At 62.9% G+C, this 24,869-nt stretch overlaps 1 protein-coding gene across 2 annotated transcripts in view; it reads left to right on the forward strand.

Annotated features, from left to right (window-relative positions):
• HSF1 (heat shock transcription factor 1) overlaps window positions 1-18,275 on the forward strand; it is a 73,742-nt gene extending 55,467 nt beyond the window's left edge. The window contains exons 8-13 of one of the 2 annotated variants that reach the window (XM_064441936.1): window positions 1,034-1,170; window positions 2,881-3,114; window positions 13,318-13,423; window positions 13,601-13,666; window positions 16,172-16,241; window positions 17,104-18,275. In XM_064441936.1, the coding sequence (XP_064298006.1) occupies window positions 1,034-1,170; window positions 2,881-3,114; window positions 13,318-13,423; window positions 13,601-13,666; window positions 16,172-16,241; window positions 17,104-17,309 (819 nt within the window). In that variant the 3' untranslated portion in view covers window positions 17,310-18,275. The remainder of the gene's footprint in view (window positions 1-1,033; window positions 1,171-2,880; window positions 3,115-13,317; window positions 13,424-13,600; window positions 13,667-16,171; window positions 16,242-17,103) is intronic. The other variant, XM_064441938.1, reaches the window with a different exon arrangement.
• Window positions 18,276-24,869: the final 6,594 nt, after the last annotated feature.

The following is a 24,869-nucleotide window of genomic DNA, read 5'->3' on the forward strand; positions in this document are numbered from 1 at the left end:
TGGGCGCGGCGGTGGGGGTCCAGCCTCCCGAGGCAGAGAGTCTGCAGAGCGCGTCCCTGTGCCCCAGCCGGCCCGCAGCGAGATGGAATTAGGTTGGGTTATCCCTTAGTAGTCTTTTAAATGAGGAGGGAGCTGGTGGGGTGGGGTATCTGCGCTGTGGTCTTGGTCTTGCTAAGCGGCGGTCAGGGAGGTCGACGTAGCGCCGGCGTAATCCCAATCACAGCGCGTGCCGGACAGGCAAGCGCTGAAGGACAGGCAGGCCAATATTCACCCGAAGGTAGGGATGGACCAGGGTTTTCTCTAGCTTCCTCTGGCCGTCTGAAGGGTCAGGAGATAGCTCTGAAGGAGGGGAGTGAGCGAGGTCGTGGGTCAGCTCAAGGCTAAGGGCAGCTCTGAGGATTCGAGCAGGATCTCTTACCCTCTATTCTCCCCGTCCCCCCTGGTTTTCTGCCTCCTGGGCACATCTTCTAATCTGCAGTGTGCTTTCTGTCCTGGACTGGCAAACGGCGGTCCTCCAAGAGGAAAGGGGATGCAGGTTCGCTCAAAAGTCTCAATTAATTTGCTCCTTAGCAGGACTGATACCAAAAAGCAACCATTCCATGTTGCCAGCAAGAAAGTCTTGCGTACCTTACACCTGCAGGTCTCGGTCGTATGAATTTCAGCTTTTATTTAAGAGAAAAGAAGAATGGAGTTTTAGGGGAAGGGGAAAGCTGAAAATTTGGGCTTCTAAAAACCCAAGTGTTGAATGAGCCAGAAGAAGAATCCAATATTCTTACTTTTTAAATTCCATCATTTCCAAGAAAATGAAGTTTACAGAACAGAAGCCCAGCTTTACTTTTCTTTAGCAGTGCTTCGGGTTGGCAACAGTGTATTTCTGGGCATCGCGTTGAGCCCCGCATTGCCTTCTCCCTCGGGTGGGTCCGGATTCTGGGCTGTTCAGGCGTGCCCCCTCCCGCTCCGTCTCCCGTACGCGGGCCGGCGTAGGGTACGTGCCTCGTGCTTCACACCGCGAATGCTGTGATTGTCATTTCAGGCTTCTTCCCCCGCATATAGTGGCTCCAACCTGTATTCCCCGGATTCTTCAGCCAACTCTGGTCCCATTATCTCCGACGTGACCGAGCTCGCGCAGTCCAGCCCTTCGGCATCTCCCAGCGGCAGTCTCGATGAAAGGTAGGCTGTTGCTCTCGTAAAATCCGAAGTTACCTGCGTAGGGAGAGTGCGTTTCCCAATGAGCTGAGCAGTCAAACGCCATTATAACCTGCCTCTTCTCTTAAGAATCCCCCGTGTGCGACAGCTGGAAAACAGCAGGGCCAACGGTAGAGGGGGTTCAGGGTGTTTGAACTCAATCCTGCTTACCTTGCCAACAAAGCTGGACCCGTCCCTCCAGGACGGTCTCGCTCAGGACGCTGCCATCTCACAGGTTTTTGGTTGGTTTTGTCCCACTTTAATTCTGTTTCCCGAACAACACTCCCTCCTCTGGCTGCCCCGTCTAGTGTGAACCTCTCTGCGGGGGCCACGGTTTGGTTCCCACACGGAAGCCGTCTTTGTTGGGCTGTCGGCTCCGTCCTGCAAAATCACCGGCGTCCTGGAGCGGGGTTAGCTTTGCCCTGCCCGTGTGAACCTGCCACACGGAGGCGGAGGAGGTGCAGAAACCAGCTTTGTTCCCAAGTAACCGAGAATAACACCGACAGCTCTCTCCCAAACAGCACGGGTGAAGAGGCTGAAATGGGTAGCGATACGGGTCAGGCAGCGCCCGGCAGCAGCGGTCTCAAACTCCTTCAGGTTCACAGGCCCTAGCAGAGGAGAGAGCCGGCCTCAGATGCCTCAGGTAGCACTCAGCGTGGCGCGCCTCTGCCGACGCCGTTCCGCAGCGGTGAGAGCCTCTCGCCGCACCCCTCCGTGGGGCTGTTCAGCCCTTGCTCCCTGCAGCCCCGCTCCCACCACGCGTCAGCGGCGCTCGGACTTTCCGAGCCTCCCCGGGCAAGAAGGGCCCATCTTCCCGTAGCACCTTGTGGCCTCCCGACTCCTTTTTTCCCTTCCCCTTCAATAGGTTATTCCTGGCATTGGCACTTCCCCTGAGGCGCTGAATCACCCACAAATGCCATTTATTGCCTTTAATACCCTCTGCCAGGAACACTCGCTCTTAAATATAGACCATATGTTTGCTTAATGGCCCTTTCTCTGTCCTTTTGTACCTGCTGTCCTTTCCAGTAGGACTAATCGCCCCTCTTACACCCCCAAATCGATGCGTTTGGGTGGTAAAATTAGGGCTGACCAAAGAATCCATCTTCCCTTCCCGTAAAAACAGTACGTCTGAAAATGCCCGAGTGCTTACGTAAAAGGTCGATCCCAGGCTTTGTCTGCGCAGAGGAGTCGCTCCGCCGACCTTGTGGGAGCAGTTAAAACGCTGCAGCCTCTGCTACGGCGATGATTATGTCATGCACGTCTCAGTGGTGACTTTAAAAAAGGGTGTGTACGCCGTGCTACTTCTGTACTGCCTCGACAGCGTCCGCATCAAAAGCTGCATTGTTTTACCTGTGCTGCTAAGTGAAAATCACACCCTCCTTCCAGTAATGTTACCTGTGCAGAGGCGACTGCGTGGCCGGTCCTGGACCGAGCAGCCTCACAAGCCTTTCGCCACAAGAAATACGCTGAGATTGCGGTAACAGGGCAAGGCGTTGACGTGTCAGCGGAGCCGATCAGAATCGGAGAGGAAATATTTAGCTACCCGTTCAACTTCATCTTTGTAGCTGACTCTGGAGGGTTTGTACGTGAAAAGGCAACCGCAGTCACGAGGATTTTTTGCCCTGTTGTGTGGAAGCGGATCTTAGAACGTGTTAGTGTGGGATTTTTACCAGTTTTTCCTTCTGTTTCTTTCAGGAGTAGCCCTGTGGTCCGTATCAAAGAAGAACCCCCCAGTCCCGCCTGCAGCCCCCAGATAGAGGAGGCCAGCCCAGGGAACCCTCCCGCTGTCGAAACGCCTCTGTCCCCCTCCACGTTCATCGACTCCATCCTGCAGGAGAACGAGCCCAGCACTACGACCGCTGCAGCCGGCGACAGCACCACACAGCCTCAGCCCCAGGAAAAGTGCCTCAGCGTTGCCTGCCTCGACAAGTAAGTGCTGCGCTGAGACCGGCGCGGCTCAGGCCTCGCCAGCCGTCCCCCCGCTCTGTGCCGTTCGGCTTTGAAGGGGCTCGTAACCCGGGCTTCCAGCCAGCTTTGGAAGCAGATGCGGTCGCCTCTCCAAGGAGCCCGCCTGAGGCTCTGACCGCAGCCCTCCCTGCAAGTGCCGGGGAAGGTATCTCATCCTCCCGTTCCTGTCCTGCCTGGAGCGATGAGTGGATCCCACCGCCTGACCCCACGCACAGAATTGAACCCCCCTGCGCGGGGGGGGGGACAGGGCGCTCTGCTGCAGGGGGCCGCGTGGGATGCCAAAACAAGAGCGGGTGAAAACCCCTGTGCTGAATAAGGGCTTTGCTCCAAGCGCCTGCTCCTCCAGCGAGGATCCTCGCCGTAGGGTCAGCAGCTTCATCGCAGGCCCAGCACATCCTCACGGTGTGAAAGCTTCGCCGTTGCATTTGCAGTGCAAAGGCAGCTGGCAGGCACTCGGCGCAGGCGGCTCCCCGTGTTGCTTGCCCGTGGGTTTACCCGCAGGCGAGGCGTGGAACCGCTGTGGCAGCGTTTCTCCAGGAGCCAGCTGGAGCGTGTGCGCCCTAGCGCTGCCCCTGTGCTCTGCTTCCCCCTGTCCCTGCTGCCCTCCAAGCGAATAAGGGAGGAAGCGTCGCACTGAGCTGTCATTTGCCCACCTCGGTCTAGGCACGGTGAACAGATTCTCCCACTCAGCCTCTCTTGCCGCTGGGACGCAGCTCGCATCAGACTTAGGCTGGGCTCAGTGGGTGGCAGGCTGAAAGTTGATGGGCAGCTTTTTGTTAGGGATCAGCTGAGTAGTCGTACGTCTTTCATCACCACACGGTGCTCACAGATGCAGCTGCGAGTGTTGGGATGAAAACCAAGAAAGCTGTTTGTCCTTATCAAGCCGCCGAGAACTTCTCCTTTGACCACACTGAGATCTGAGCCGCTTCTCAGACCTCGGCCACTTCCCGTCCTCCCTGTGTTCTGGGGAGGACGGAGTGTCGGAATTAAGGTCTTCCCTCTGAACTCTAGGTCAGACTTTCTGTCCTTAAAGTATAAGAGCAATCTGGAGGCGCCACAGTTTGTTTCGGGGTCCTGGCACGCAGGCGAGAGCTCCTTTAGGCAGAAGGGGCTGCTACGGACTCGCACACCCACGGCGATGATAGCGTGACGGGCGCTGCCCTTCTAATTAATTCGACGTTAGCCATCACTTTTCAGAGCTGTAGTGCCGCAGCTCTAGAGGGAGAAGGGACCAAGCCTGTGGGAGAAGCCCTCTTCCTTTCACGTTACGCAGCGAGTACGGAGACAGCTGAAGGCTGTCCCGCCGCAGCAGGGTCTGTAGCCTGTGGGCAGCGCGGTGGAGCAGCGCTCGCGGCCTTTGCTCAGAGCCACGCAGAGTCAGGAGATGCCTGCTCCCTCCCTCCTCTTGGCCTTGGAGGAGTTGTTTGTAGCTTCACCTATTTATAGACCCGTCCAGGGCGCTGCGATCCATCTCACTGATACCGGCTGTCCTTAAAGAGATGGGTTTTATTGTACAGCTCATCAGAAGCTGAAACTGGCCACTTAGAAGGTAATGAAAATGAAAAAAAAAAAAGTGCTGCCGAGAGCGTCTCTGAATTATGAAGGACTCTCGCAGGCTGTGCAGCAGCAGAGACAGAAAACGTTTGCCCCCTGCCCCTGCGGAGACCGAGCGCCACGCTTCGTCTTAGAAAGCTTCCTAGAACCCTTTAAAAGAAAGGGCTTGTGCTTCCTCTTCTTTTGGTGCTCCCTTACTCCCCCGTTTTGCAAGCCACTGTGCTTATCTACTTGCAGTTCCTTAGGGGGCACTGCAGAAGGAAGGAATCCGGCCAGTGAGGGCTCCCAGCCGCGCGGGAGCCCTGTGTCCATCTCTCGGCTCCCAGCCTGTTGGTAAGAGAAGAGCCGTAGCGTACTGGGCTCGACCCCGCGGCACTCCCCGCTAGACGGAGCGTAACCATTCAGCAGAAAATCTGTCCCTGCCCCGGGGACTTTGGAGTAACAAAAGGAACCCCCAGCCTCCGCGCGTCTCGGGCTCGGGCGGTATCAGCTTCGTGCCTCAGCGCCTCCGCACGCGGGGTTTTTCGGTGGGTTACTGAGCCCCGCGTGTCCTGTGATCTCAGAGGAATATAAACTCGGAGAAGGAGGTCAGTATTCCCAGCGTGCCCAGCTCCTTCCAGCTGGGCCTCGGCTGCTTTCCCGATGTCACTGGGGCTACTCCGCAGGCACCCGAGTGGAGCGGAAGCTGGCCGGCAGTCGTAGGCACCCCGCGGGAAGCGGAACGGCCGCGGCGTGAATTGCACCGAGGTACCGAGCAGGCAGAAAGGCTGACTCGCCAGTGGAAATGCTGGCAGCGAGCTGGTTTAGTCGGGCAGCGCACGTCCCCGCTTCAGAGTGTTGTCGGCGCCCCGTGCCAGGGCACGCCGCCCCTCCGTGTGCCCCGTCCCGCGGCCGGAGCTCACCGCTCGCTCCTCGGGCCGCGGGGCCGAACAAGCTGCGTGCCCCGGTGCGCCGCGGCAGGGACGGGACGCTGCGCGGCGCCCCTTCTCCGAGGCTTCTCTTAAACTCCCCGGAGTTTGCTCGGCATATTGAGACGCAGCTAATAAGGGATGTGTTTACTGGTGGTAGGTGACTCTACAGTAGAGCAGGGGAGGCCAAACGCCGCTCGCCCGACCCAGGCACTGACAGCCTGCCGGGGAGTCTCAGCGATACCTGTTTTTCGTCACACAAAGCATGTTTCAGTTGTTCTCAGATTTACTGGAGGAGAGCAGCCCCTAAGCCTGCAGCTCACGGCACGCAGTGCCTCTTTGTGAGCCACGCGGGCTGTTATTTAGTCTACAAGACATCCTTTGTCCAAGGGAATTTCATCTGAACTGAGAATTACCTCTGTGTGACCAGCAGCATTTCGGCAGCAGGTGACGGTACCGAGATTCAGGCAACGAAAGGGAATGTGTGCATGGAAACGCTTGACGGTGCTGCCCAGACGTTATCCCCCGTCCAGCCGGGGACCCACGCGAGCCGCTTTATAGGAGCCAAAGCCCGCTACGCGCCGAACAGCGTTGACCCCCACATTTATTAGCACAACATATATATCCCTTAGAGCAGCAGGTCGCTGCCTGTCTGAACGGAGCACTGCTGCCAGTGGCCTCCCAGCACCCTCTCGGAGGTGCCAGCGACGCGGCCCCCGTGCCGGTGCCGCCCTGCGCCCGTTGACGTGAGCGGACCCGCCTCAGAAGTAGTTTGTCTTGCCGAGAAACTTCTAAACTTGAGCTTGGCTGCGCTGTAACGACCCTGCGCTGCCTCCGCTTGCTTTTGCGGGACGGGTTGGTTGTTCGTGGTTCCTCGGCCAGCCTGCGACCGCCTGCCCGCTGGGAAGGCGCTGCAGTGCCGCGGCTTGGCGCGCGCGGGCACGGTCCGGGCTGTTCTTGCCTTTGAACCTAAGGAACATTTCATTCCTGAAAGCGCCTGCTTTTGAGTCTTCCGAACCCGGTTTGTATTTCTCAGTTCCGCTCGCGCGTCGCAGATGTCAGAGGTCGCTCGTCTTTGCCCCAGTTCCTCCTCCTCCTCACTCCGTTGCAGATGACAGCAAGGGTCAGCATTTCGACAGCCGCTGCCCCCGAGCATCGCAATGCTGGGCGAGAGAGCAGGGCAGCGCTGCGCTGGGCAGGGAGCCGCCAGCGCGCCGAAGTCGGCTCTCCCGGCGTTATAGGTAGTACATCAACGAGGAAAAAGCTCTCTCCAAAAATTGGCGCCGAGTGGCAGACCCTTGGCCAGCTCAACGCAGCGACTCGAAACACAGAGCGGCCAGCGGAGGCTAAGCTGCTTCTCATCCTTTTAGGTGGTCTTGGCAGGGAAGGGAGGGAAGTCTGCGCTGCTGGTGTCCGCGCTGTACCTGGTTTTGATGAATGGAAACTTCGGCCCTGAGAGCTGCTGCTTTGGTATCTCTTGCCAGCACAAAATTCGCGCACCTCGGTGGGAGCTCGGGGCTGAGGCGGCTTTTCTGATGCATTTTTCCTTTTTATGATAATGAGAGAACAATGAAGCTTCCCACCGCAAACCGCACGGCGCACCAAGATGCCGTTCTCATAAAGCTTTTCCGTAATAAAAAACATCCCAGATCAGGACAAAATCCATCCAGGCCAGTGTCCCGTCTCCCACAGAAGCCTAGGAAAAACTGTCTGAAGTCTTGCCCTTAAATACTTTCAGTTTATGTACTGAATAATGCGAAAGACAGATAGGTCTTGAGCTAAAACGCGTTTCTGAACGGGTGTCTCACCCCCCTCAGGGCCGTCTCGGGTGGTCGCTGCAGGCGTCGTGGCTCACTGCTCTGGGTATTGTTTGCAGGCCGGGGGGGCCTGGCCCTGCTGTCCTGCGCCCCCAGCCCCTTTCCCAGGTACAGACAGACAGCCAGATGATGGCGTGGAGAGAGGGCAGGGCCCAGGGGGTGCTTCTTCCCTACGTAAATGGGATAGCAATGTGCCCTGGTGGGCAAGGGGGCCAGCGGTGCCCTGGGGGGCATGGAAAGGCGCGTGGGCAGCAGGGCGAGGGAGGTTCTCCTCCCCCTCTGCTCTGCCCCAGTGAGGCCACATCTGGGGGGCTGCGGCCAGTTCTGGGCCCCCCAGTTCAAGAAGGGCAGGGAGCTGCTGGAGCAAGGCCAGCGCAGAGCTGCCAAGGGGATCAGGGGCTGGAGCACCTCCCTTGGGAGGAAAGGCTGAGAGACCTGGGCTTGTTCAGCCTGGAGAAGAGAAGGCTGAGGGGGGTCTCATCAATACCTATAAATATCTGAAGGGCGGGTGTCAGGAGGATGGGCCGGGCTCTTTTCAGTGGTGCCCAACGCCAGGCCAAGGGGCCACGGGCACAAGCTGGAACACGGGAAGCTCCCCCTGAACATGAGGACAAACCCCTTCCCTGTGCGGGTGCCAGAGCAGGGGCACAGGCTGCCCAGAGAGGCTGTGGGGTCCCTTCCCTGGAGACATTCACCCCCCGCCTGGACGCGGCCCTGTGCCCCTGCTCTGGGGGTGCCTGCTCCAGCAGGGGTGGGACGGGGTGAGCTCCAGAGGGCCCTTCCAGCCCCCACCAGTCTGGGATTCTGGGATTCTCTGATAACCACCACAAAGCTGCTCTGTCTTCTTGCTTTTGGAAAGCAGAACATCTGAAAAGGAAGGCAATATAGGAGAGAAACAGAACTGTCTTCAGTCTTCAGTGCTTCAAATTCTGAGGACTGGGGGTTGCGCGTCACCTGGACGCGTCTGGTGCCCAGACAGCTGTTTGTGGGAAGTGCCCGGCAGCCTGTACTTGGTCGGGTTAAGGACCAGAAGGGTCGAGGAGTCGGGCTGGTGACACTGGGAGCTGCTCCCTGCTGAAGCACTGACGGCGCCTGATGGAGATCCCGGAACCGTGCGCTGGAGCTCAGGGGCTCCCCGGGAGCTCCGGGTCCTTCCTGGGAAGGATGTTCTCCTCGCGGCCGAGGATCGCCGTGGTGCTGGGCGCTGGCCGGGCTTGCAGGCAGCTGCATCGCCGCAGCGCACGCGCAGGGCGGCAGCAGGCAGCGCTGGAGGCGTCGCGAGGGACTGGCAGATGGCGTTCTCCCATCAGCATCCTTGCCAAAATGTGCCTTTTCCCCAGTAAAAATCTGCTGCTCCTGACTGCCGGCTTAACTGGTTCCCGGCGGAGAGAGAAGCGGGTGTGGGCTTTCTGCTGCCTCGATCAGTCGTTACAAGGGTCGCACGGTCAGCGCTTCCCCACAAGGCGCCAGGACCCGCCACTGAACAGGGCATACGGCTTCTCATTTTCTGGCAGTGTGTTATACAGTGGGGCTTCTTCAGCACGTGTGACCTCCTCCTCTGGTGATATTCCAAAGTCTTTGCCTTCTGGCCAGCCCATGGTCACTTCCAAGATTCCTGGGCCACTGGGGTTTCCTACTCGAGCCCTCTGGGTGATCAGTGCGACCCATTTACTCCACGTAGCATCAGTTGCATGGTGTGTAGAAGGGATGTTCCCTTTGAACATCCAGCCCAGCACTGGTAGTCGGGGTGCCAGGAGCAGCTGTGCCTCAGTACCAACCACTTCTGAAGCAGCTCGAACCCCTTCATGTGCTGCCAATATCTCTTTTTCAGTTGGAGTATAGCGGGCTTCGGACCCTCTGTATCCCCGACTCCAAAACCCTAGGGGTCGACCCCGGGTCTCCCCATGTGCTTTCTGCCAGAGGCTCCAGGTGGGGCCATTCTCTCCTGCCCGGACTGGCCCAAGGGCTACTGCATGAACTCTCTCCTGTTTAATCTGTCCAAAGGCTTGAGGTCAGTCAGGGCCCCCTTTGAAATCATTCTTCTTCCAGGTGACTTGATAGCGAGGGCTTACGATCAGACTCTGATGTGGAATCTGCAGTCTCCAAAAACCCACAACGCCCAAAAACGCTTGTGTTTCCTTTTTACTGGTTGGTGGAGACATGGCCGCTATTTTGTTGATCACATCCATGGGGACCTGAGCGTGCCCCGGCTCGCTCGCCCCGTGTCCGGGGCCGCAGTGGCATCGCTATTAACCGCATCTTTCTGCTGGGGAAGAGAGGCAGACCCACGGGGAGCAGATCTGTTGAGTAAGAAGGTGCTATTTTCACACAGCTACTTCTCAGACTGTAAAACAGCCCACACAGAGCGAGGCCACACCACGCAGGCGGACTTTCATCACTTCATCAGATGAAAACTCAGACAGCGAGGGTCTCGCGAGAGCCCCTGCTCTGCGGGGCCGCCCCGGGAGCCGAGGAAGCGGCGCTGGAGCGAGGCACGCCGCGTAGCTGGGGTTTGCCGTCGCGAGGCGGCCGGCAGCCAGAGCGCGGAGCCAGCCCTGGGGAGCTCGCCGCGAGGGTGCCCTGAGCGTGGGCAGGGTCGGCGTGACCGGGAGGGCAGAGCCAGGGCGCGCCCCGAGGGCTGGGATGTTATTTACCTCTAAAATCTTCCCAGTTCCCCTTTCCCTGCCCATCCACACACCTGGGGACAAGCAAAGCTCTTCTGTGTCAGCGTTGCCGGTCCCGTATCATCGATCCTGCGTCCGTCGCATCTTCCAGGGATTCTGCCGTTAGTTTGCGGGGCCTGGTGCCGGTTCCGTGGGACACAGCGGTTCCGTGGGACCCTCTTCCCCCCGGACGATGCAGCCCGGTCCTGCCGCTGGCTCCTCCGTTCCCAGAAAGCGTGCCGGGCTCTTCCGTGGGCTGCAGGCACCGGCAAGGCCTTTTGCTGGAGAGAAGGTGCCGATCCCTCGCCTTCAGAGCCTGGCCTGCCTCGGGGGACGGAGAGCTCCCGGGCTCCTTCCTCAGCACGCTTGGCCCAGGCCGCTCCCCTGGGGCTGCGGGGCTGTAGGGACGCGGGCACAGACCTTGCGGAGCCCTCGGCCCCCTGCGTCGCAGCAGCCGCTCGCCTCTCCCGGAGCCGCGGGTCCCTCCCGCTCCGACCCACGGCGCACTTGCAAAGTTAAGGAAAACTGCGTCGCTCCAGAGAAAACCCTCTTTCTTCCCTGCTCTGCGAGCGTTTTTTGATGGCAGCCCGAGCCCGGTGTCGGACGTAGCGCAGCAGAGCGGGGCCCGCAGGGAGAGTTACCTGCCAGCGGTGCTGGGAGCCAGGCAGCAGCTACCAGTTTCCAGTTCAACATCGAAAACAGCGGCTCAGGGGAGCCTTCGCTCCCTCTGCAAAGAAACAGGGAGACTGGCTTCGAAGGTCTGGAGTTTGTTAGGAGCGTGATCCCGGCGTCGCTTTTCTGCGTGACCTGGCTCATCCCCCCGCTCGGAGTCCGGCCCCTCGGGGGCGAAGGGCCCAGCTTGTCACGGGTGGGGTTTCTAATGGCGCCTTGGCTGGGACTGGTCCGTTCCGCGCCGCTGGACGTCCCTGACTGCGGGGCTGCCAAAAGTGCCTTAAATCCGGCAGAGCGTTTCAGGTGCTCTGCGGTGAGGACTTCGGAAGTCATTTAAAAGCACAAACTTGGATGAGTCATTTATTTGCAGTACGTTCGTGGAACTCAGTTCCGAAAAAGAGCTGCAGATCTCTGCAGCTCCCGCCTGTGCGCACGGGAGAGGTAAGGCAGGAATGTGCTCGTGGGCTGCGTCCGCAGCCAGCTTTCCTGTGGCCCCGAGCACAGTATTCCCAGAATGAGGATATCTGTTGTTCTGGCAGGACGCTCGTTTCTGCTGCTAGGCTTTCCGAGCCGCGACGTGACCTTGCGGCCGCTTCGTTTTCTGCAGCGATGGCAAAATAGACTTGGTTTTGTAACCTTCGCGGTGCTGCCGCGGGACGAGAGAACGTAAAAGCTGTGGAGCGGCAAGCCGGGGAGGTCCGTGCGCGGTCCGGCGGCCCAGCTGAGCCAGGCCGGCCCGCGGAGCTGCCCGTGCCGCGGCCGAGTCCGTGCCCCCGCCGCCGGCTGCTTGCAGCGCTGCGCGGGCTGGGCGAGGTCAGTCTCCCAAAGGGATCGTCGCGGAAATGCTCCTCCGCGGGGTGCCGGTGGCCGCGGTGGTTGGGGGGGCGACCGCCGCAGCAGGTACAGACCCTCCGAGAACAGAAGTAGCTTCCTGGCGTTTTTCTAATTCACGTGAGACTGAAAACTGCAGCTTCGCTGTTTGCCTTGTGCTTGCGCACGTCTGCCCGTGCCTCTCCAACACCTTCCTCTTCACCCGCCTGGTCTGGGTCTCCCTGTGCAGGACTTACATCGCTGGTCCCTCGTGAGCACCTGCAGCGGCCAAAAAGAGCCTCTCTAGGACAGAGATCGCGGCGGGTGGAACGCGAGGCCGCGCCAGAAATGACGACTCTGCAATAAACTGAACCTGCTGCTGCTAATGTTGCCAAACCCGGGGGCTTTCCACGGGTCAGACCCCAGGCTACTAACAAACGCGACTGTTTCTCCCACTTCAGAGAGCCTTGTAGGCTTTTCGGTAGCACCGTGAGGTTTATGTCATCCCCTTTTCTTCTGTTTTTGTGAGGCATCGTGAACACGAACGCCACGAGCACCGTGGGACTGGAGAAGGAGAGGGTGCGGGGTCAGTTCCCACCCCGCCGTCGCCTCTGCCGCCCTTGCTGTCCTCCTGTGAGCCGGATGAGCGTTGTCTGGAGCTCGGTCTGAGTCAGTTAAAAGCAGTCTTTGCCAGGATTGCTCACGCTCTGCCGTCCACCTCGGTCTGCAGAGTTACCCCAGAGCTCTGTAGGAGGCAACGGGCCGCGTCCTCGGAGCCGGCCTGGTTTGCCTTGTGGCGCTGGCGCCTCGGTGCCGCCCGTCCCAGCATCCAGTTTCCAGGCGGCCGTGGAGGGAGCCCGGCTGTGACAGGGACCAGCCTTCAGCGGCAGAGTTAGCCGAGCTGAATTACGCTGTTACTCCCCATCCTGGGCTCGCCGTTTGCCAGCAAGCGAGCTGTGGTTTACGCGGGAGCTTGCTGCTTCTCCGCTGTGTCGGCGTACGCTCTCCGGCGCTGCCGGAGCCGTGCAGGGACGTGCGGGGGTCGGGGCGCGCTGGGAAGGCTTCTTTCCCCAGGGAGGCGGAAGCAGCTTTAGTTCCCTCCACTGTTCCTAGAAGCCCCGTCTCCCGAGGAACGAGTGTTTTCCCCATTCAGTTCAGATGTGAAGGGTTTTTCTGGCCAGCGGTGGCCCCCCTGAAACTTTCCCCCCAAAGCAAGTTGCTGCAGGGGAGAAGGTTTGTTACCCTTTCTTTGTCACGCGTCCGCAGCGGGGTGTGACGAGCAGAGGCGGTCCTTGTGTTTGGGCCAAAGAAGGGTCCGAAGCGACTTACTGTAGAGAGGCATCTGCGCCGAGATCCCTGCCAGCCCACGGCGCTTGGGGGCTACCAAGCCCCCTGACCACAGAGCCGAAACGGCTTGCAGAAATCCTGGGGTTTGTAAGAAATTCGCTGCGTCTCGTCCGTCTGGGCTCCTCGCCCTCGGACCTCCTGGGAGGAAGGGTGCTGGCGGTGTCCTGGCAGAGGGTTAGGTGGAGAGAGGGAGAGCGCATCGCCGCAGCGCTGGCGCAGGACGCCTGAGCTCGCTGGCTGCTGGCACTGGCGTCTGCGCAGAGCCAGGGATCCCAGCCCCGCTCTCCTGCTCGGGCCGCAGGGGGGTCGCAGGGTGGATAAAGCCCCCTTAGCCCGGACCCTGGGAGAGCCTTCTCAGCGCTGACGGCCCGCGCTCCTCTTTCTTTTGCACAGGAATGAACTCAATGACCATCTGGACACCATCGATTCCAACCTGGACAACCTTCAGACGATGCTGACCACGCACGGCTTCAGCGTAGACACGAGCGCACTGTTAGACGTGAGTATCCCCTCCCTCCTGCCTGGCCTTCCCGGGGCCGGCCCCAGCTGCGCCTCGCGGTACCATGTGCGTGTGGCTTGCAGTGGCAGATGGACCACGGTAGCTTCAACCATGAATTTCCACAGCACGCCTGGGTTTGCTTTCTTTCCCTACACTAATCATTCTTTCCTTTGGCAGCTGTTTAGCCCTTCAATGACGGTTACAGACATGAACCTTCCCGACCTGGACAGCAGCCTTGCCAGTGTGAGTAGCTGTTAAAAATCCCCCCATGCACACGCAGCTGCCAGAATGAAGTGTGTCCTGCTGTTCTGCAGCAGCCTCTCCGTGCGATTAAAGGAAGGCTCTGACAGGCTCTGAAGAGTGTCCAGGCCAGCCCCGGCCCGAAGGGAGGGGATGTGGGAGCGAGGAGGAACGCGGAGCCCTGCGCAGGCTTGGGGAGCCACCGGGGGGAAATAATTCAATTAGCACTGCGGCTTTCTCTGAGCAGCTCGTACAGAGAGCAGGGCTACTCCATCATTCATACTCGGTTAATTAGGTGCTGAGACTTCCATCTCTCATGTGAGCTCTGCCCCCTGAACGTGGAAGTGCACCGAAGCCTGGAGAGCTGCATGTGGTTTCCATAAACCCTCCTTTTGACTTGCTTAAATTGTCAGGAGGTTTTCTCAAGGTAAACGCCGTCATGTGCTGCGTTATTTCTTTTATTTACTTGCGTATCATCAGCGCTGAACACCGTGCAAGGCACTAACACAGACCCTCCTTGCAAGAGCCAGCGTTGCCCGGTAAAATTACTTTTTTTCACTAGATAACGATGATTAGTCAAACACGGCCTTCCGTGGCTGCACTGAGAAGGCGCTTGGAGCCGCGGGGTGGAAGTTGCGGTCAAAACCGGCGACTCCCAGACCCCGAGAGAGGCCAGTAGCCTGGTGACTGGAGTGCTCCCGGGCCGGGGCAGAGCCGAGCCCTGCCCCCTGCCCCGCCGCTGTGCCAGCTCCGCGCACGCTCCAGCTCCGGGGCCGCAGCGCCGGCCTTCCTCTGCCCCGCGACGTGCGCCGGTATTTGCACAAGATGGAACAGCTCTGCGAGAAAAACTGAGAGGGAGACCGAGACAAGCGGCAGCTCGGGCGCTGCCGTGCGGGCGGGAGAGCGGGTCAGAGCGAGCGGGGGGCTCCTGGCCCGGTCGATACAGCGAGCAGGAGACCCGCACCTCGTCTCTAACCCCTTCTCCCCCCCCCCCCCCCCACTTTGTTTTGTTTTTTTTTTCTGAAAAACAACAAAGGGATCTTTTTTCCCCCAGCGCAGAACAGGAAACATCTTGAAAGCTTTTGCAAAACAGGAAAGCCCAAATCTAGCCTCCTCGCTGGGGACCTTGTGGGCCCGCAGGTGGTGCAGCGTAAGCTCCTGGGATGGCCGGGAAGAAGGTGTTAACGCCGCTGTTACGGAGCAGGGAGAGCAGGGCAGCACCACGCCCCTCTCCCACCTACGCCTTTAGAGACCGTGTGGCTTTTCCCTAAGCAAAACGGTTCCTGCGAGCTCTTTGGGGGTTCACCTTACCCTGCGCTAGGGTGCGCCTGGGGTGGGGGGTGAAGCACGGGGCAGGAGGTCACCGGGCGCCCTCTGAAATTCAGAGGTGAGCGCTTCAGCTCAGGTCGCGCTTGGATCAAGGTCACGCGTGCATTATTTTTCTCGGTCATGTTGGGAGGAGTGATTTGTTGGGCTTTGTCTTCACCCAGCCTTCGCCCTACAGAAAGCCCTGTGCTGGCTGTAGGTTGAGCTGCGGGGCTCCTAAATCGCGGCCAGACGGTCTGCGAAGACACAAGCGGTCTGCTTTTAGTGCCAGTTGCTAAGTGGCAACAAAAAATGCCGGGTACGCATTTAAATACTTGCTAAGATGACTCGTCCGTGGCAGCAGCTGTAGTAAGTAGCCACGGGATGATTAGCTGACCGTAAACCGAGAGAGGGAGAGGGATCCCGCAGGAGTCTCGGCCGCCCCGCCGGCGGCACCGGTGGAGAATCGGCTCAGCGGTCGGGGATCGGCAGGCTCGGCGCCGCGCTCCCCAGGCGCCCTGGGCTCTCCGGGCTGGCAGGGCTCCGCAGCGAGCGGAGCTTCTCGGCCGGGCAGAGCCGTTTCTCCCGCTTCCAAAGTTTTTTCTCCCTTGGACGCTGACTTGTCAGCCTTCCCAGCCCCGTCGTGCCTGTGGGACAGGGGGGTGAAACGGGGTCGTGCCCTCCGCCGCGGCCCCGGGTCGCTCTGGCAGCTTGCCGGGACCTGCAGCCCTCGGGTGCTTTAGCTGCGATAACACTCGCGATAAATAAAAATAAATTAAAAAAAAAATAAAATTAGGAACTGATTCCTAATCTAATTAACTGATCCCCTGAAGGCTTTCCCTGGGATTGTAGGTCCCGAGATGCGGAAAAGCTTCCCGCAGAGCAGGACCTCTGCGTATAGGAGAGAGGATCTGCGACACCAGGCGTGGCCCGGGGAGCCGTGTGCGGCCCGAACCGGCCGCGCTTGCGACCCCGGGGGCCGGAGCGCTCCGCGCAGGCTGCGGCCGCGTCCGCGCGGGCTCACCGACAGCCTCGGAAACCTCCGAGGATGCCTCGCTCTGCCTCAGTGAGGCCTCGCGACTGTAAAGCGCGGCTTGCTTTGTGCAGCGCACCTGTTGGGTCAGTCCCGAGGCGGGCACAGAGAGGACCCGCACCCGTCCGACCCGTGCAACGCGCTTACTGACCCAGCCTTTCTCCCTGCAGATTCAGGATCTCCTTTCATCCCAGGAACAGCAGAAACCTACTGAGACAGAGGCCAGCACAGCAGACACAGGTACCGGGCGGCCGTCTCGGTGTTCGGTGACTCGGCAGCACGAGAAGCGGGGCTGAGGCGAAATCGTTTCTCCTCCCAAAAAAGCGTATTTGGCTGAGAGAGATGAGGCCGTTGAGGATGGAAACGAGAAAGTGTGAGGGGGAGCTCGGGTGTAGGTACAAATCCTTGGTGGGAGGGCAGGGAGCAGAGGGAGCCAGGCTCCCCGCAGCGGCGCCCCGGGACAGGGCAAGAGGCCGTGGCGCAAACTGAGCCACGTGAAATTCCGTCAGCACACAAGAAAGCGCCTTTTTACCCCGAGGGTGGTCGAGCTCTGGCAGGGGCTGCCCAGAGGGGCCGGGGAGCCTCCACCCTTGGAGGTGCTCCGACACGGTCCTGGGCCGCCCGCTGCGGCTGTCGCTGCCGGACCGGGCGCGCTCGAGGTCCCTGCCAGCCCCGGCCCCCGTGGGATTTGTGTCCGCGCGGGGCGGCGGGGGCTGTCACGGCGCTGCTCTTCCTTCGCGGCGGCCACCCCGGCAGCCGGCCGTGGGCTCTGCGCCTCGCAGCCTCCCTGTGCCGTCAGCGTGTCCGCGGCGGCGCAGGAGAGCCCCCGGCCCCTCGCTGCGCGTCCCAGAGAGCGGGCTGGAGCCCTGCTACCGTCACACCCTCGTTCCCCGCCGACGTGCCCAAAGGCCGTGCCCAAGTCCTGGCGTTCCATCGCTTGAGTGGCGAGGAGCGCTTCTCCCTGCAGGTGGCGAGGAGGCGGCCAGTGCTGGCGGTTTCGAGCAAAACCTCGTCGCTCTTGTTCCCCTGCCCGGTTAGCTGGCCCTGCCGCCCAGCCCCCCTCCCGAAAGGCGCTGCCCGCCTGCAAACTCTCTCTTTGCAGGAAAGCAGCTGGTGCACTACACAGCCCAGCCCCTCTTCCTGGTGGACTCGAGCGCTGTCGACATGGGGAGCGGAGACCTGCCGATATTCTTCGAGCTGGGAGAAGGGCCGTATTTCACGGACGGAGACGAGTACTCGGAAGATCCCACCATCTCCCTCTTGTCAGGGACTGAGCAGTCCAAACCCAAGGACCCTGCGATATCCTAAGGCCCAGGGCAGGGTGAAAGAGAGGAAGAGAAAGGATACGCACTAAAGGGAAATCCAGCCGTCAGCCTCCTCGCTTTGCACAGACATTGAAAGCTCTACACACCCTCTGGTTCATGTTTGCTTCCCCCGGCACTGTGAGGATTTCATTTGTGTGTGTGCTTAATGAGGTGTTTTGAAATCTGCTTTAGATTCTAGCCACCCAGCGCTCCTCCAGTTTGGGCGGCCGCCGGGGAGCCGAGCCGCGCAGGAGCCCCCCCGCCGCGGCGCGGTCGTCGCCCGACCCGCCGCGGAGGCTTGGACGGACGCGGCCGCGGCTCCGGCGCGCGGGCAGGAGAGCCCGGCTGGGCGCAGAACGGCCGGCCGCTACGTGACACTTGCGTTTCGCCTCGTGGCCCGGCCGAGGGCGGCAGCCGCGACCCCCGCCCCCCCCCACCCCCCCGCAAGGCACCGGCGGGGGCACGGCCGTGGGGTGCGCCTGCCGGCCGGGAAGCGGGGCGCTCGCCAGGCGTGCAGGCGGGGTTGCTTTTCTGAGGACGGGAGTTGCCCCTCCGCGCCTGTCCCCTTCCCTCCTCGCCCCCGGAGAGGCGGATGCGATGGTTTTTAAAAGAGAAATAAAAGTTTGCCGATCTGGCGCCGGTGGGTTGGATCCCGTTGTGGTCTCTGCCTTGCGGTCTGACCCCCGAGGGTCTCCGTGCGTGCGTGCGCCCCGGGGCGCCCCGGAGCCCGGCTTTATCTTCTCTTTTTATTTCCTCTTGCTCTGTGTGTTTCTTTTCATTTGTTCCTTTGGTTTTTGTTTTCCTTTTGCTTAGCAGTAAAAATTTGTACATTTACACTTCAGATTGTTAATAGTAAAAACTGTATTTTGAATTTTTACATGAGAGAAGAAGAACCCACTTCTATCTATATATATATAAATATCTCTCTATATATATACATACAAATATATATAAAACAAACGGTCTGTCACCTGGTGGCTTTTCTATGGTCGAAAGCTTTATTTTTGTCATCCGTTCGGGAAGCGGATGGGGCGAAGGCCCAGGAACTGCCCTTCGTGCCCCTGGACGCGCCGCGCCGTGGGGCGAGGATCCCCGGTGCCGGTGCCTGCCCCGGCGTCGGCCGCGCGGGAGCTGGAGGCGTCGCCGCGCTTCTCCCGGGGCCGCCGGCGCCGTGCGCGTGCCTGTGCGCGGCGGGGCCCTGCGCCGTGGCCCCCTTTGCCTAAGCCCCGGGCTGGGCTCCGGGGGTGAGTTTCTTTCCCAGGGGGTTTCAGAGGAGGAGCTGCGGCGGAGCCCGCGCTGCGGCGCCGGAGGTGCGGTGGGTGCTGTGAGCGCGCACCTTTGGGGGTGCTTTATTTTTTTTAATAACAATAAAAAAACGTTTGTCGTTAGGTTCAGAGCATTGGAACCTCCCCCCATCCCGCTCCGTCCCGCTCCGGGGCGGTCGCACGTGCTGCTTGGTCGCCTCGGAGGCACCGAGGCCTCTTGGCGCTGGGCTTCGGCCGCGGCCGAGCCCCAGGTGAGGACCGATGCGGGCTGGGCGTCACGGGAAGCCGGTGCCCACGGCAGCGCCGCCTCTGCCGCGTGGGCCCAGCCCCGGAGGGCGGCGGTGGCAGCGTCCGGGAGCCCGTCTAGCCGAGATCCGTGGCAGGTTGCCGCCGTCCCCAACGAGACGAGTCGCGCTGGGTCAACCGGTCACCGTGACCTTGTCCGAAATGCAGTGCCTCGCGTCTGGGGCTCCCCAGGCACCACGCGCACCCTGGGGTGCGCCGTGGGGACCCGGCGTGGGCGCGGCGGAGCCCCAGGCACGGCTCGTAGGTGAAGCCCCCGCTGTCCCTCGCTCGGCAGTGCGGCACCGGAGCGGATCTGGGGCCGAGCTGTCGCTCTAACCCCTCTGCCTGGGGTCTGATCCAGGGAAGGGGCCACGACGATGTGTCGTGGGGCCGGCACACCTCGACGCGCCATCGTGTCCGAGTTAGTCGGGTTCCGTGTTCGTGCCGCTGCGCATCTCCCGGCCACGTGAGCGTGCTGCCTGCTCCGGGCTGTCACGGTGACCCGCTCTGCCGTTGCCCTTTGAGCTGTGGGGCAGGGATGTCCCGGCACAGCGGTGTCGGTCCCATGGGGCAGGGGGCATTCGGCTCCAGACCCCCCCCCTCCAGCTCATCCTGGCCTGGTTTGAGCTGCTCGGGGACGTTGTCCCCTCCGAATGGTGGCGGCCTGTCCTGCGTCCGGGTCCCGGGGGAGGGGACGCCTCCCGCTCCTGCAGCCAGCCCCCCCTTTCCCCGGGACCTCCCTCGCAATCCCTCCCTGCGTTTGCCAGATGTTTGCCCCCGCTCCTCCTCTCCGTCAGCGCTTGCAATCGTTCCGCCTCCGACCTTCTCCAAGTTCTGCCCGGGGGTTCGGTCTGTCGGTTCCCCAGGGTTCTGCACCCCACGCGACCGGGGTTGTCACCCCTGCGGACCCGCCGGCTCTGCCAGCGCTGGGCTCACCTTCCGGAGCAAGAGCTGTGCCAGGAGACGGGAATTACCACGTCGAGAGGAGGATGTCACGGTCGAGACGAGACCCGTGCGCGCGTTTCCCCAAACTCGCGTGATTTGCAGGTCTGCGGCGCCGTGAGCTCAGCTCACGTCGTGGCCGAGGGTCCCGGCCCGACCCCGACCCCGACGCCGTGGCTCCGCCGCTGCGGTGACGTGCGAGGACCCCCCTCGGCTCTGCGTGGCAGGATCAACGCCCGCTTCCGCGGCGGCTCGATCGGGAGTCGTGTGTCTGGCGGCGAGCAGAACGCAACGGCCTTCAACAGCCCAGGCGTAATTAAGCGATTGAAAACGGGCCGGGTGACAGCGCCCGCGCGAGGGTGTGCGCTACGGGGACCGCGGCTCGGGCCACGCTACGCAGCGCTTCCACCCGCGCTCGCACCGATGGACGGACCAGGGGCGCGGGGGGAGCCGCGGTGACGGCAGCCTTGGGGTGCCAGCGACGGGGAGGCGGCCGGTCCCGCGGGATGGAGGACGCCTGGGCACAGGACGGAGCGCGCAGCAGGGCCGGGCACCGCACGAGCGCGTGGCGAGGAGGATGAGGGAGCGTCGTGCCTTGCCGTCAGGACGGATGCGACGGCTGGAAACAGCCCTGTTACTTGAGAAGGTCGTTATTAACGCAGAGAAAGCGTAGGAGCCGACAAAATTACTGCACACTCGGGGTAGCACTTCCCAGGTGCCCTGAGCGTCACCTCACTGGGACCAGCTCAAGGTGGCCCTTGTGCAGCTCCTGGAGCCCCTGCAGCGTGGGGGGGGACGTGGGGGGGAGCGGGGTGGCCTGTGGTCACGACGTGCGGATGGCTGCAGCACGCGATGCCGTGCACAGCACGTGGTGGTTTTGGGGGTCTTCCCCTTGTCGTGCCATGGTCAGGGTCCTTCCGTGCAGCCCGGTGCGTCGGTGGGTGCCCGCAGCTCGGGGGGCTCGTTCACGATGGGGCTGGCATCAGCTGGAGCGGGAGATGGTGGAGATGCTGGACTGGCCCCCCCCGACTCCGCAGGCCCTGCTCGGGGCTGGGTGCCGGGTGCCGCGGGGGCAGAGGGCAGCGCGAAGGGGCGGGGAGCCTTTGGGCAGGTCCCAGCAGTGCCACCGCATTTTGAGGGGGCAACATCTGGGGTGAAGCTCTTCCCTCCCGGTGCCCTGCTCTCCTCGGGATGGGGGGGGTCGTGGTGGTGCCACCACGGCTGCATGGCGCAGGGTGGCCAGGGGCAGCGGCCCCTCCGCAGCCCCGGGGCTGGGGGTCCCCCAGGTGCTGCGGGAGCCCCTCGCTCCGGGCAGGCTGTAATGATCCAGCTGATCGAGTGTGATGCGGGCGGCCGGCTCGCATGATCTCATCCCGGCTGATGAGGTAAATGTCTGGCGGGGCTGAGCACCACCACTGGAAACTTCCCCCCGTAATTCATCACCCGCCGCCGAAGACGCCTGCGTCCCCCTCGCGCCCACTCCAGCCCGCGGAAACCGGAGCTGCCGAGCACGGCACCGGCAGCGCCGCGGGGGACGGGGCCCCTCGTGCTGCCGCTGCGGGGCCGCCCCGATGAACCACGTTTGGCCCCAAGGCGACCAGCCAGGGGAGGGTCCCATAGAGGGGCTGCAACATGGGAATGGGGCTGGGGGGTTCTGGCAGTGGAGGGGCCTCATGGAGCTGCTCAGTAAACCCCCCCCCTCAGGGACCCCTGCAGGGAATTACAAATCTGTGGGGTGTTGGGGTCCCCAGGGTCCCTCAGGTGATTCCCATCACCATGGGGCAGACGGCGGCACTTTCCCAGTGCCAGGAGTAGACCCCAATGGGGAACCCCCAGTTTAGCTCAGAGGCAGGAGCTTCTGGGGGGTCGCCTTGCACAGGGGTGGCCCCTCGCTAACTTCCATCCCACCACCCCCCATGTTGGGGGTCAACCCCCCCACCCCAGGCCCCGGCCTGTGAATGCTGGAAAGCAGTCGTGGAAAATCCCAGTGGATGGAGTCAAGGCTGGGCTGAGCGCGGGGCAGGGGGGCACCGGCGAGGGCGGCATCAGCCAGGGAGGGGCCGCGGTGGCATCATTAAAATCATTAAAAAGCTTTTTTGGCTTTTATGCTACAGGTGATGGAGACGCCTCCCTTCCAGGGAAGGGCTCCAGGACGGCCGGGAAGGGGCTGGGAAGGGACCCGGGCAGCGGGGACACGACACCGGGGAGGGACCTGCCGAGAGCCGGGCTGAGCTCAGCCTCGGCGAGAGCGAGCGGCCAACGGCTCCTGGGGCCCACAGATAACTGGGGGGGGGGGGGAGGGGGGGACAGCAGAGCCGCGTCCCGGCGTGGGGCGGAGGGACGGGCGCCGTCAGGACCCACCGGTAGCCACCGCCGAGGGCGAGGTGTGCGGGAAGGGCAAACACACGGTGCTAATTCCCCGGGACACTTCATCACCTCCCAGCAAACGGCAGCCCAGGGCCCCGCGCCGGAGGTGGGACCGAGGTGTTTAATAGCCCTTGATAGATTCCCACCCCCCCACCCCGATTTTCATGGGGTTGGTTGGTTTTTTTGTTTGGACCCGTGTTAATTTCTGGCAGCCGGAGCGGGCGCGGGGCCGGGCCGGTGGGAGCGGGCGTCGTGCCGGAGGGGCCGGGGATTAGCGCCAGGGCAGCGCGGCCAGGCGGGGGGCTCACGGGGATGGGGTTTCACGCCTTCATTAAAGGTGTTGGCAGAAGAGCCCGTTAACGAGCGCTGCTGTTGGCCGGGGCTCCCCGGGCGCGATGCGTGGGGCGATGCCGGCTCAGGGCGCGGGGGGCCGGTGCTGGGGCGTTCGCGGGCTGGGGGGGAAGATGTGTTCGGTGGGGGACAGTGCCACCCGAGCGGGGCACCGTGATGGGGACGTCAGGGTGCCACCACCCCAGGGCTGGGGCCAGGGACAGACCCACAGCCGCAGGATGGATTTGTGGGGAGTCCTGCGATAGTGGAGCTGTGCCAGTGGCAGCTGGGGCCTCACCGGGGGTCTGCACCCCGCACCCCACCTCTCTGCTCCCCAGGCAGCCCGTGCCGAGCAGCCATGCCCGACTGCCGGCCTCTGGCTGGCCAGACCCCCACCTCCGTGCCAGGGGGCCGGTACCTCCATCCCGCAGCCCCGTGCATCCCCCAGCGGCGCTGACGGGGCGAGGGGCTGCAGCCACGCCGCTCCCAGCCCAGGCGGTGGGGCCGGCGGCCATGGGGGGCCGGCGCCCTGCTCCACCACACCACGCGGCTGCTGCAGGGACCTTTATTGAGGGAGGATGGAGGGGCGCGGGCAGCCGGGGGCTGCTCTGCTTACAGCCCCCACCCTGGGGGCGCATGGAAGGGTCCGGCCACCTCCATGGCCCCTGCCCCACAGCAGACCCCGCTCCCCGGGCATCCCGCAGCCCCTGGCCCCCCAGCAAACCCCCGGTGGCACCGGGGTCCGAGGGGAGCCGCGCACCATGCCGGGGTGGGGGGGTCACCCCGCCACCGGGTGCGGGCTGGGCCGTGGGGCTGGGGGGGCCACAGCGAGGACTGCCAGGGCATGGGGGGGACCCGAAGCAGGGAGGACGTGGGAAGGCAGCAGGAAAGCTCGGGAAAGGACGTCGTCCCAGGAGGCATCTCCAGCGAGGCTCGGCCATCTCAGATCCCTGCGGAGGGAGAGGCTGCGTCAGCCCCGGCGCTCGCCACGTGCGCCCCGTCCCCGCAGGCGGCCCCGGAGCGCTCCCGCCGTCCCACCCGCTGCCACCCCCAGCCCCGCTGTCACCTTGGGACGCCAGGGCCTCCTCCGAGTCCGCGTCGCGATCCACTCCTGCAGGCAAGCGGAGATGCCGGGGCTGGGGGCAGGCACCGCATGGCCCCCACCCACCCATGGTACGGCCCCCTGGATAACGGGGTGTCCCCCACTAACGGGGCACCCCCAGGAGTGCAGCAACCCACAGGGGACCAGGACAATCCCCCCACCCCGGGAGGCCCCGGGTGGCCCCGTATCCCCAGCTCTGGGGAACCCTCTTGCAGCCCTGGGCAGGGTGTGGCGAACCCCAGGGGATGCTCAGCCGATCGCGGGGGGCGGCCCCAGGGCCTCACCCTCCTCCGACTCGTTGGACTGGGCCGGGACATCCACGATGGGACCTGCAGGGGGGCAGAGAGCACGGGGTCAGCACCCGAGTGGGGACCCCCGGGCCGCGCGCAGGGTGGGGGGGAGCGTGGGCACCCACCGCCCCGCGCCTCCCCGGTGAGGGCGTCCATGCTGAAGGAGCCGCTGTTGAGGGCGTCGAGGCTGGAGGAGTCGCTGCTGAGGGACTCGTGCGTCAAGTCGTCCGCAGGCGACCGCTCCGCGCCCTCGAAGCTGACGGAGGTCAGACCTGCGGGAGAGGTGAGCACGGCCGGGACGGGCCTGCGGGCGGGGTCCGCGCGCGCCGGGCAGGGGTCAGCGCACGCGTCGCACGGTCCCCGTGTGCCATGCACGGGGCTGCGCACCCGGGCAGGGGTCCGTGCCCGTGTCGGAGGGTCCCTGTGCACAGGGCAGGGGGTCTGTGCCCACGTGGGAGGGTCCCTGTGCACAGGGCAGGGGGTCTGTGCCCACTTGGGAGGGTCCCTGTGCACAGGGCAGGGGGTCTGCGCCCCTGTCAGAGGGTCCCTGCGCACAGGGCAGGGGGTCTGTGCCCGTGTTGGAGGGTCCCTGCGCACAGGGCAGGGGGTCCGTGCCCGTGTCGGAGGGTCCATGCGCACAGGGCAGGGGGTCCGTGCCCACGTGGGAGGGTCCCTGCGCACAGGGCGGGGGGTCCGTGCCCGTGTCAGAGGGTCCCTGCGCACAGGGCAGGGGGTCTGTGCCCGTGTTGGAGGGTCCCTGCGCACAGGGCAGGGGGTCCGTGCCCGTGTCGGAGGGTCCCTGCGCACAGGGCAGGGGGTCTGTGCCCACGTGGGAGGGTCCCTGCACACAGGGCAGGGGGTCCGTGCCCGTGTCAGAGGGTCCCTGCGCACAGGGCAGGGGGTCTGTGCCCACGTGGGAGGGTCCCTGCACACAGGGCTGGGGGTCTGTGCCCATGCCGGAGGGTCCCTGCGCACAGGGCGGG

This window comes from Phalacrocorax carbo, chromosome 2 (assembly GCF_963921805.1).
Source record: "Phalacrocorax carbo chromosome 2, bPhaCar2.1, whole genome shotgun sequence".
NCBI lineage: Eukaryota > Metazoa > Chordata > Aves > Suliformes > Phalacrocoracidae > Phalacrocorax > Phalacrocorax carbo.